Source organism: Thunnus albacares, chromosome 9, assembly GCF_914725855.1.
Source record: "Thunnus albacares chromosome 9, fThuAlb1.1, whole genome shotgun sequence".
Classification (NCBI taxonomy): Eukaryota; Metazoa; Chordata; class Actinopteri; order Scombriformes; family Scombridae; genus Thunnus; species Thunnus albacares.
The window spans coordinates 30,466,587-30,478,878 of NC_058114.1; the positions used below are offsets into that span (position 1 = coordinate 30,466,587).

At 38.8% G+C, this 12,292-nt stretch overlaps 1 protein-coding gene across 1 annotated transcript; it reads left to right on the forward strand.

Moving 5' to 3' along the window:
• The first annotated feature begins 1,304 nt into the window (after nucleotides 1-1,304).
• Nucleotides 1,305-10,730, forward strand: LOC122988976 (protein shisa-like-2A). Its single transcript, XM_044361654.1, has 3 exons — nucleotides 1,305-1,576; nucleotides 6,715-6,851; nucleotides 9,955-10,730. Exons 1-3 carry the CDS (start codon nucleotides 1,395-1,397, stop codon nucleotides 10,140-10,142), a joined length of 507 nt encoding a protein of 168 aa, XP_044217589.1. The 5' UTR covers nucleotides 1,305-1,394; the 3' UTR covers nucleotides 10,143-10,730.
• The last annotated feature ends 1,562 nt before the right edge of the window (nucleotides 10,731-12,292 follow it).

Consider the following 12,292-nt stretch of genomic DNA (forward strand, 5'->3'; position numbering starts at 1 on the left):
AAATATGTAAAACCTTAGACATAGACACATACTGCCTGCAGGGAGCAGGACTCGTGCAGTGAAGTGGAGCAGATTGGTCTAGCCACCTATCAGACTGGAGGATGGAAAGATGAATCAGATACTCCTCTGAACACAGAGATAAATGTGCTTTTACAGTCATTCACAAATATTTTGATGTCATATTCACCCCTTTGAGTACTGGCAATTAAGGAATATTAAGATTTTGATGTTGTAGGTAGACTAATATAGTCATGACCTTTTTTTTTTACCTTCATTCATTCTACCTTCATTCACTGGTAAGTCATATACTGTTAAAGGACAGATTCTTCAGGTTTTCTTGCCATAATCATTCCTACTGTTCATGATGACCATTAGAAGATCCCTTCATAATGCACTTGTAATGTAATTAATGAAGGACAAAATCCACAAGCCTGTGCAAAAATGTATTTAAAAGTTTATCTGAAGCTAATATGAAGCTTCAGTCATCCAAATGAATCAAATCAAGTAGATATCTTTCAACATTACAGTCTTTTTAGTGCCAAAGTCCCTTTCTTCCACTGCAGCTCAACAGGGAAACACTGTCCGAGGGAACACAAAGAGGGAATTTGATGCTAAAAAGACTGTAAATGTGGCAGATATCCACTTGATATGATTAACTCAGACTGCTGAAGCCTCATATAAGCTTCACATCAACTTGTAAATGCATTTTTGTACATTTTTGTACAGTTTATAGACACACTGTAGATTTTGCCCTCCATCACTTACATTGAAAGCACATTTGAGGGAGGTTTACTTTCCTTAAATCTTATTATGAAAAAATATGCATGCATTTGTTCTATTCTTGTTATCCGTATTATTATTTCTTTTTTCTGGTAATTTACACACACATGCATACACACGATGAACACATTATTTTTTTCTTTCTATTGCAATTTTTTTTAGCCAATGTTAAAATAATAACACTTTTTTTAAAAGTACAGATCTTAAATCTGCAAATGCATTAATTTTTCCGAATTGTTAATTAGTATATAGACTGTGTATCTATAGATATATTATGAACGAGCCTATAGGCCATACAGTACATTCAATTCCCTTTTGTCCTTCCGTAACAGTGATCTGAATGTATTATTCACATCATTATGTTAATGTCAGTATTCATACAGTGCTTTAGGGATATGATAATGATAAAGCCCATTGAATTTGGATTTGAATGAGAGAGAGAGAGAGAGAGAGAGAGAGAGAGAGAGAGAGAGATGGGCGGGGGTGCAGCTCCTGGTTCACACAGTTGTGTGACGGTGCTGGGAAGTTGCAGTGGGAGATGGACGGAATGAGAGCAGGCTTCATGTGCGCCGCACCGCACCCGGCTGCCCCTGTGAGGACAGTCTGTTTCTGACATGAGCTCGGACTGCGAAAGTTATTACAGCAAAGAAAACGTGCTCGTGGAGGGCTTCACGTGTCCCAGAGCGGACAGTGACACCACGGCACTTTTCTGCTGCGGGTTCAGTGACTTGAAGTACTGTTGTGATGACCCCAACAGCTTTTTCCCATACGAATATGGATACATGTGGTGGTTAAGGTAAGGAGAGAGAAACACAGTCAAATTAAAGTATTGTCTAGATTTTTTTTCCCCACCTGTGTATCTGCTGCGTGAGATGTGTAGTTGAGGGAAAATGTACCTGCGTCCGGCGTGGATTATCACGCAGCATCTTCTTTTATGACACATGATAGCTGAGTATCATCAGGCGTGAATTCCCCTGCAGCAAACAGCAATTCTGCACAAAACAACTGATCAAGACTTTTATAGCAATGGGATCTTTTAAAGGTAAAAAAAAAAAAACATACAGGTGTGGATTGGAAAGCACATAAGTGATTGTGTATACCAGTGCTTTGTGTTCAGAAGCCAACATGTTGATGACATTTTGCAGCTTGTCTCGGTTTGGCTCTTATTAGGCTAATTAGCTGTCATCAGTGAGAGACTGAAGACTTGTTAGGAAGACTTTTGATTTAGCATTTAACACCGGTGGACTTATCTTCAATCAATAAGAGGGGAACTCTGAATTTTAATGTTACCTTGACTTTCATTATGTTTTACAGCGAAACTGTAAAATATGATGCAGGTTATAAGGAGGACTTGGATCTGGGAGATTTTCCAGTGATAGAAGAGCTTATACTATTTGCTGTGATCCAGATTAGTTTGTGTTTAGTGTTGCTGTGTGTGTCTGTAGATGTTCCTCCAGTTATTCTCACTGATACATTTAGTTTGTACCTGTCATGTATTACAATCAGATCTGCAACAATTACAACAATCTACAACAATCATTTAGTCAATTAAAAATGAATCAGAAACTATTTTGACAATCAATTAATTGTTTAGGTCCTTTTATAAGCAAAAATGCACAAAGTTTGGTGTCAGGTTTTCAGATGTGAGTATTTGCTGCTTTTCCTTGCCTTTAATTACAGAATATTGAGTATATTTGGGCTTTGGACTGTTGTTGAGACAAAAAAAGACATTTGATGATGTCAGTGTGCCATCCATGAAATTGTGATGGACATCTTTCACAGTTTTGATGCTTCAGACTAAAACGATTAATCGATTAATCTGAAATATAATTGGAAGATTAATCGATTATGAAAATAATTGTTATTCGCAGGCCTATAATTACTGCATAAAAGGCACAAACTGGGGCTATACTATGGTATGAGTATGTCCAGGTACGAGCAACCAGAGCACATTTCCTTATATTTTGTAAATGAATGTTTTTTCTCAAAATGCTCTCAATCCTCATTTTTGTTGCTTTAACTTGATTGGATTTCTATCAAAATTTGGGTGTTTTGACTGCTTTGGTTATAAGCTAAGGACAAAAAACGAGAACAGAGAACTCACTTACCTCTATTTGCATCTCTTGTTCAGAAAGTTGTGCTTCTATTCATCCAGGATATGCAAAATCTGTCCCTGAGATTTTTACTGCCACCTTAGTACAGTCAAGGTGGACTGAATTTCATTTGTGGTGCTCATGTTAAAAACGTGTTTCTCCCACTGGGTCCCTGTTACTCCACAGATATAATAATCCATAGACCTCATATAGTCACTAGTTGTCTTTGGGAAATTAGTTCCAATGAACTGTTCATATTGAGTGGATGTGTGGATTATGTGGATCTAATTTTTCAATGCTGTGACCACAAACAAGATTCCAGTCGCCTCCATTGCACTAGGTTTGGAGAGATATTGTGGACATCTCAAAACTAAATAAAAGTAAAACCCAAACTATCTGCATGACTAGATGCCCCTAAAGGTAAGTGAGGTAATATGTTTTTGTACTTTGGTGAAGTGACCATTTAAGTCATAATAGAGAAAGTGCATTTTATGCACAAAATCACATTATAATGCACAGCATTGTAGTGAAAATCAGAGTGTACAATGTGCGGATCCTGAATATTTTATCATTTAATTAGTAATGTTGTTATTGAATGTAAGTGTGTGTAGCTTTTCTATATAAAAAAAAGTTGATCCTGGTTTATAATGGGCTTTTAATTTGTTTGTAATGTATTATAATGTAACTGACATGACGTGTTAAAAATCATCTCTGTAGGAGGTTTGGTCCGGTGAGATTAGCCGGCTCTGTGCAGCATATATCTGACCATTCTGCATCATTATGTGTCATTATGTGTAACAATAATTCCACTGAAACACTGCTGTGGAGTGCTTCGCTACTCTCAAGGTACAGAGTAGGCGTTTATATCATAAGGCATGAATACATAACACATTGCTCCCGCACTCCATTGTTCATAGCTGAAGCACATTGGCACTTTGCTCAAAAGATAGTAAATATTTTTAGAGAATCAGAGACTCTGAAATTAAATCAGCTTCATATCTCTTTTTGTTTGAGCTTGCTGAGGTATTCATAGATGCTCTAGCTGTCTATTTTTATATTCCAACTGAGAGTAAATAGACTGATCATTCATACCAAATATGCATGTAAAGATTTCATTCAGCATTTTCAGGATTAGAGCTTCCAAAAAGTACAAGAGCTGAACACATACGTAACATTGGACCATACAAATAGGAAATATTATTTTAAGTATATATTCATCCTGTCTCATGCAAAGGATGGTAGACGAGCAGACCATCTCACACACTAAGAATTATACAGTACATTCAAAGAAAAAGTTGGCTGCAGAGTCCCATATAGGAAGTAACATTCCAAACAAGAATAGTGGGCAACATATGATGAGAGGGATCATGACTCAATGTGGACTGCATTACCAGCACAACTGAGAACTACAGAGGAAGAAGAATACAGGTTTGTTCACACAGAAAGCAAAGTGAATTCTCACCTGGCGTCATTCGCATGAATGTGACTGCTCCAACGTGTAGACCATGTTGGTTTGCCCCAATCAGCCAATGTTTTCTGGCTGTAAGCTAGCTAGCAACGCGGTGACCCAGTGTGTGGTAGTGTAGCCAGACACATAATTCAGTGGCACAAGGATAACTTAAACCTATAAGCTCTCAATTCTGTCCAGTTACTGTAAAAATAAAATAAAAATCACATATAAAATAATGCTATACATATTTATTATATGCAGATGTTTTATAGCAGTTACACTAAGACTGATTTGTGTGCTCACAGATGCACAAAAGAGAAAATTCTCAGTAAAATTTTACTTAAACATCTAAGAAAAATCGTAGCCTGCAACCTGCAGCATAATTACTTCGTAGTTACAGTGTAATTTTTTGTACTAACAGTACCAATACATATATGTAGGTACAGGGGAACAAGATGTGACGTTATGGAATAAGGGGGTAACAATTCAGGAACTTCCAAAGAACTTTTTCTCTAGTTATCATTTATCTACCAGGTACCTACTCTATTATTACAGGGTATGTATGACCTCCTGAGCAACATATGGACATTTGGGAGAAATTTAGAGAGAACTCATACTTATTTAACCATTGGGTACCTACTCTATTATTACAGGGTACAGTATAACCATAAAATAGAGCAAAATTCTGGATGTTTCAGGGAAGATGGAATGATGACTTCTGCAGCACGTAATAAATCTGATGTGATTTTATTGAAATCACATCAGACCTATAAATGACCTTATTACCAACAAACAGGCAAACTGTAAAGTATAAATCAAATAAGTGACAAAGATTTGGCTAGAAAATTTCAATTTTGTAATAGAAAATAGATTTGTATAATACAACCCAGTGTAGTGGGCAACATTTGGTCTAATCAAAGTGCTAACTATGGCCTAACCTCACAGGGGTCAAAAACCATACCAACCAAAACCAACCCTGCACACCACATTCCCCAAGTCACCTGATCCTGTCCAGTGCACCACAGCTAACACTCACACCACCCTTTTCACACATCCTGAGTCGCCCTTGTGAGCACAGACCTTGACAAAGAGCCCGTCATGTCCAAGAGATAAAACCTTATGAATGGCCAAGGCATAGACCAAGATGCTACAATGCATATGTCCTTGACATTTGCCCCACTGAATAAGGCCGTTGACACTGCTGCACCACATGTGGAGTGCGCTTCAACCACGGTGGGGGGGGTCCTTACCCGTCTGCCTATAGGCTTGGGAAATGCACTCACGAAGCCAACTAGCTAGGTGCTTCTCGGATAGGGCTTTACAGGCCGCTCCCTCTCCATCGCACCAGAACAGCTGTTCAGTGCGCTGAAAGGGTCTCTGTGTTCAACATAACACGCCAATGTGCGTACTCGGCACAATAGATGCAGGGTGTCTAGTGGTGTATTAGCCACAGCAATGCCCAACACTACCAGGTTGCCAGTTGCCGCGACCAGCTGAAAATTTTCTCAAAATATTCCAGCAAATATTCTGCAGCAACTCCACCTGTGGAGAAGTAAGATCAGTGAGAAGATTCCCCGTTGCTGAAGTCAGAAGGATGTGAGTGGCAGTGAGACGCTGCCGGATATACTGCGTGGGACACATGTAGTCAGTAGGCGCATCCTGATTGGCTGGCTATGTACATGCAAATTTCAGAAGGCGAACGTTACCCATAGAGTCCAGTAAGAGCAGAGCATGTGTGAGATAGAACAGCAGCTATGTTATCTTATGTACAGCAGCTTCTAAATCAAATGACGGCCAGCCAGTGGCTACTGATATACTGTAAAAACTTTGATTGTAAACTATTGAAACTTACAATAGACATCTTATAGTTACTCTATAGTATAGTTACTTACTCAAAGCACAGCTGTGCCCAAATATTGCCTCATAGAGCTGCCAGCATTTTGTTGTGTTTTATGAATATTGGTCATGACAACACTTTACTCACCACCTCTGTTGTAGATTTTTGAGAAACACAGACATAGGAAGCTACAGATTTGTTTTCCAGGGGAATATAAAGACTTACTGACTCAAAGATGTGTTTGATATGATTTCCGCTAAATTCAAGTTCTTTGGCAAGCTATAGAAGGCTCGTGATCTTTGCCCCAACTAAAGTCTCAGTCAGCTTTTTCCAAATATCTACAACTGAGGTGGTGAGTAAAATGTTATCACAACCAACTGCCATAATGGACATTAAATCAATATTTTCTATTTTAACCTGTACCAGCATTTCAAATAGTTGCAATTGGATACATCGTTATGCATCTACTGTATGTTATTTCCATCTATTGTACAGTATACTGAGAGCATATGGAAGGTGATACTACTACTGTGTCTTTGTTATGTGTCTTACAGTCTTGGAGCTCTCGTGGGTCTCTCTGTGGCAGCGTTGGTTCTCCTTGCGTTTATCATCACTCTCTGTGTCCTCTGCTATCTGTTCATCACCACCAAACCCAGAGGTCTGGACAACGGGCTGCCGCTCCGAGCACCAGGTACTCACTACAGCTCGGTTTCTCTCCAGGGGGCATTCTGCTAACACATCGATAAAATACACTGAATTATTTAGGAGCATGTTATTAATGGCTGAGTGGAATGTTTTGAAAGAAAACTCTATGAAATGGGGCATCACTGTTATGATACCTGAAGGTTCCCTAGTGTTTCCCCTTCCCTGTGTTCCCAGTGCTTCCCTGTGCCTGTTTCAGAAAGCGGATTTTGTGAAAACTCTGAATTTGTTAACCCTGAGATGAGGGAAACTCTAGGTTTTCAGTTTCAGAGAGAGAGTTAACTTAAACTTGGGGTCAGTTACCGCAGTAACTGACTCTCTGAACCTAACCTGCTCGCTGGCAGGTTTTCTTCAACAAACCCTGAGTTTCTCTCTGTCTCCTCCCTCTTAGAGAGCCAGACTTGCTGTTTCATTTCCTCATTCATTCAGTCCATATCAAAGCGCATTCATTAGCGGAGGTTTACTGTCTGTCAGAATCTAAATCCTGGTCGGATATTAGTTTAGTTACTCAGGACTTACTCAGGATGCACATAAAAGTTACCGCTTTTATGTGCATCAATCATTTCTTTGAACAGGGGTTTTTCTCTCACATTCAGATATTACACAGCATGAATTCATCCTCAGTTCAGAATAAAACCTTTGCATGTCTTTCTGTTATAACGCTGTGACTCTGTACACAAGACAGCTGTTAGTTAGTTAGAGCAGCTCCTGTGCTGAAATCTTTGCATCAGCCTGCTTTTCCCCCACTCCATCAACTTCCATTTCCCACTTCCCTGGAAATAAAGCCTTTATTCTTTTATCTCCACTCTATTCTCTCTCTGCATTTGGGTCCACATTGCAAACCACAACAATTGGTATTCAAATGAAACAAGTAACCAGACTTTGCACGACTGCTCGTACAAACAATGCTCTTTACTTAGTTCATAATTAATCTTTTTTAATATGTCGTGGTTTATTTTGACAATAATTACAAAACTATTGAGTGAGCACTAAAGAAATTCAGGTTACAGTCAACCGGAAAGAAAAGATTTGAAGTGCAGCAACATTTTCATAAGCACAAAACTTGTTTGGAGTGCTTTGGTTTTATGCTTGGTGCATTTGAAAACTGCTCTCATTATTTTCTCCAGAAGTTTAAGTAGATTCTCAGCACTTGACAATAATTCTGCTCTGTACAAGGACACATCTTTATGTCTCTATTCATACTTATGCAGACTATGGATCAAGTTTATGGGGATCTCTGACATTGCATTCATTAAGGGATAAAAACTAAGAAAAAAAACATAAAAACTGAGCAAAGGAAACCCTCAACTCAGATCTAACAACACAGTCCCCTTTGTGAGTTTAAAATATCTATTGTGCACATTTTTCTCTTTTACTGTTAATGAGCTTTAATCATATTTAGGCTATTTGTGTGTGTTTGCAGAGAAACAACGGAAATATGTGGTCTCTTTTGTTAAGAACTGAATCCCTCCCACACCAGACTGGACAAAAGTCTGACCAACTGGGCTGTTCTTACCTTAATCTTTGTTTTAGCTGTTCAGACTGAATTCATAAGAGTGGAATAGTCCTTACTGCAGTTGCTGAATCTTTCTTTCATAATGAGATGGAGAGAAAATATTTAAATTGTCTGTAATTTTTAGTGTAATTAGTCATTTTACAAAATGATTTCTTTTTTTCATTAATACAAAAAAAATCTAGCCACAATTCTTTGTTAAAAAAATTCAAGTTTATTCATTCTATTGCATCAGTTAGATGAGAAGATTGATACCATGTCAGTGGGTTAGATATGATCTACGATTTTGGCAGTACGAGATGAAATGGTGGCATTTTAACAATAGTGTCAGACTTAATTGTTAATTATATAAAGATATGATTTGGCTCAGTTCTAAACAACTACTGTGGGCTGTCCTTGTCCTTCATGGCCTTTCTTGAGGCTATTTGATACAATCCAAACTCTATATATTATATGTATGTACTGTATGTTTCTTATTTCTTTGTCAAGTAAAAGGCTGAGTTTTAACCCAGTTGACAGTCCCCCAGTTGGCACTGGGGGACTGTCAAAAGTTTTGTAACTTGGAAAAACTTAACTCAAATAGAAAATATGTTGTTTTAGAGTATGTTTCATTTGTTCTGTCTACTGTTTGCTGTTTGTCTGATGGTATTAAAGAGAATGAAAACTATGAAAGCAGGGCTATAGCCACCAAAGTTTAACATTTCTTAAAGCTGCACTGTACTATGTTAACAATGAATAAAATGACTATGTAATGTGAAATGGGTCACTCAATGTGAGAAACCACAGAGAATTTGCACCTGATACTTCAGTTCCTCTCAGCTTCACAGAGTGTTTCAGTGTCTTTCAGCTCATTGATTTTATTTTACAGCCCACAACTTTACTGTTTTGGTTCAGTCACTTCACTCTCATCAACTCTGAATTGGTTGTTTTCAGCAAAAAAGATCTGATAAACTACTTTACACTACCTGCTCAACACCAAACAGCCATTGAATGTAGTGAACATAGTGGAGCATTTAGCAGTTAAAGAGTGGAGACCAAAACAGCGCTATAGCAAATATCTGACTTCTATTAATCAGGTGGCTAGAGGCAACAGCTAACATGTTAACAGCTTTATAAGGCAATGATATGTCAGTGTTGTGTTTGCAAGTAGTTCTGCTGCCCCCAGGTGGCCAAAAAATAAGTTGTTGCTCCTTTAATATTTTATTTTTCTTAAACTTTATATAGTCATTTAACTTTTCAATGATAATTTCTGAAATTTTAATAGTTTAAAATGCCTGTTGTAAACATCCACCACAACTCTATTTCCTGGTTCAACTGTAACCATCATAGACATGCTCACTTTTGGTTTTCCCTCCAAATTAAGTGGTAGCTAATCTCCTAATTTGTCAGCTTGTTTACAACCTGTATGACTGTCTGTCTGACCATGTGTGTTTGTTGCCCGTTGGATATATTTTCAGCAATGTCGCCATGTTCAGAGCAATGACCCATGGTCTGAGCCACGAAACTAAACCCCAAGTTTTGATAAACTGTCATTTTCCTTCAAAAAGCATTACATTTAAAATGCGTTTCTGTCTTCCAGGCTCTACATCCAGTCCACAAGGACCAGGGCCGAGTCAGACCAGCGCCCCTACTGGCCCTCAAGGCCTTCGGAAACACTTCCTGAGAGGCAAGCTGGATTGTGACAACCAGCCACCGGACCCTGACCGCCTTTTCCAGCGCTGTTTCATGGCTACTGTCACATCTATCAATGTCGAGGGTCCTGCATAGACTGCCACACTTTTGGACTTTTTGACATTTTTTTTCTTACATGGTGGCCACTGACCTGTTCACTATACTGTATCCTTCTTCAGTAGAAGACTACAGGGTGGGTTGAATTTAGATTTCCAAATAATCAAACATATTTATCTTTTATTATGTTGAACACAGCTGAGCTTCAGAACTCTGACAAGGAAATCTCAGCATTCAAAAATTCAAATACAAGAATGAAAACAGATGCATATGTGATTACAGTTTCACATTTTTGCATTTATTAGCTTTAGTTTGGGGCATCATTTGTTGTTATGTGCTTGTGTAATGTGTTTGTGAGTGATTTTGTACCTGATAATCAACATACAAAACAAAATTCTCTCTATTTTGTCGCTAGCCTCAAAGCATTAATGTGCTGTCTCATCAGTGAAGAAGCTTGAAACAAGGTTTGAAGGAAAACCAACAAAAACAAAAAAGTTCTGAGCCATATGAGCGATAATTATGTAGACTCTTTTATTTTAAAGTTTTCAACCTGCAGAAAGCCTGTGGAAAATGATGTATGCTAACTGTAAAATTACAAGAACAGAATACAGATACGTTATAATTGTCTTTAGATGAATGAGATGAGATGAGTTCAAATACATTTATTAGCACTAATTTCCCTTAATATTTCCCTAAAGTCCAGAGGTTGTCACTTGCATTTTAGCTTTCCTGTTTCTGTAAAAATGAAAAATACACATGCAGAATTCATTCATGCTCTTGAAATGAGATCCACTGAGAAATAACCTCAGTATGTTCTCTGAATGACAAGTAACCATTGACATCAAAGACTCAGAAATGTTTTTGCTAAAGCTGACAGACAGAGTGAGCTTGACAGACAAAAGAAATCTCTGGGGTACTAAAATTACCCAAATACTGTTTTTTAATTTTTCTTTGTGCCTGTTCTGGTTTCTTCTCAATTAGTATCCTCTGCTGTTGTGTGGTGAAGGAGAAGATAAAGTGAATAATAAAAGGAGCTGAATAGATCAATATATTCTCAATCAGCGTTCTCAATCAAAAAATTCTCTGTATCTCTATTACAGTAATACACCAGAGATAAAAATGAAATCAGTTTAATTATCATGATGGCTTGATGACATCATCAGGGTTGTTTTCTCAGACTTGACAAAGATTGGCGAGGAGTTTTAAATATATGATTGTATTTCGTATGCGCTCCACCCTCTAATGAGCTTTGGTATTGGTTTACCCCTCGACGCCTTGCCTCGGCACCTGAGAAAGATCTTTGCACTCACCGCCCAATCAGGACATAGCAACTGCACAGCATCCATCCACTATAAGACCCCACGCTGCTCATCTCCCTTTTTCACAGGAAACGGATCACCTGCGGCTCACTCAATGGATTTGTGATGCAATCCGCAGAAGTTATGAAGCGGTGGATCACCCTCTCCCCAGATGGCCTGAGGGCACACTCGACTAGGGGCATTGTGTCCTCTGTGGTGCTTTTCAGGGATGTCTCAGTAGAGGACATCTGCTTGGCCGCCTCCTGCTCATCCACTTCAACCTTTGTACAGTCATATCTCAGGGATATGACTGCTTGTTTGGTGTCCCATGCAGTGCTTCATGCACTGTCTAGGTGGGCCTCGTCTGGAGCATACTGAGGTGTTGGTAAGTGTGGCGCGAGATCCTCAGGCAGGCGGTTCTCAACTGCTGAACTGCTGCTGTTTTTTGGTTAGCTGGTTTTGGACCAGCTGGGAATACAGCTCATCCCTAATTGCCTTCGCTTTTTATAATAACTAATAGCGAAGCCTGTTATAGGGTGGAGCATGTACAAAATAGAAATAGTAGTTACCTGGATGTAACTCCAGTTCTTATACGCGTGCGGAGCCCTCTAACTACAAGCCCAGCTGGCCCCAGTCATTTGTTGCTGAGTTTCAAAGGGAGATGAGCAATGTAGATATGAGAGGATGCTGCGCAGTCGCTACCTCTTGATTGAGCAATGAGTGCAAAGATCTTTCCAAGGTGCCAATTGCCTATTGGTAAACTAATAGCAAAGCTTGTAGAGGGCTCCACACGTACTCATAAAACTGAAGTTACATCCAGGTAACTACTATTTGCTCACTGGGCAGAGAGAGCCTACTGAGTAGCATTATGGGAATCGTAGGCTCCTGTGT

What these genes read in the sequence shown, in the direction of transcription:
- LOC122988976 (XM_044361654.1), top strand. Translation starts at nt 1,395, where the DNA reads ATGAGCTCGGACTGCGAAAGTTATTACAGCAAAGAAAACGTGCTCGTG. An exon ending in GGATACATGTGGTGGTTAAG is followed by an intron (nt 1,577 to 6,714) that starts GTAAGGAGAGAG and finishes TGTGTCTTACAG; the next exon opens with TCTTGGAGCTCTCGTGGGTC. An exon ending in GCTGCCGCTCCGAGCACCAG is followed by an intron (nt 6,852 to 9,954) that starts GTACTCACTACA and finishes TCTGTCTTCCAG; the next exon opens with GCTCTACATCCAGTCCACAA.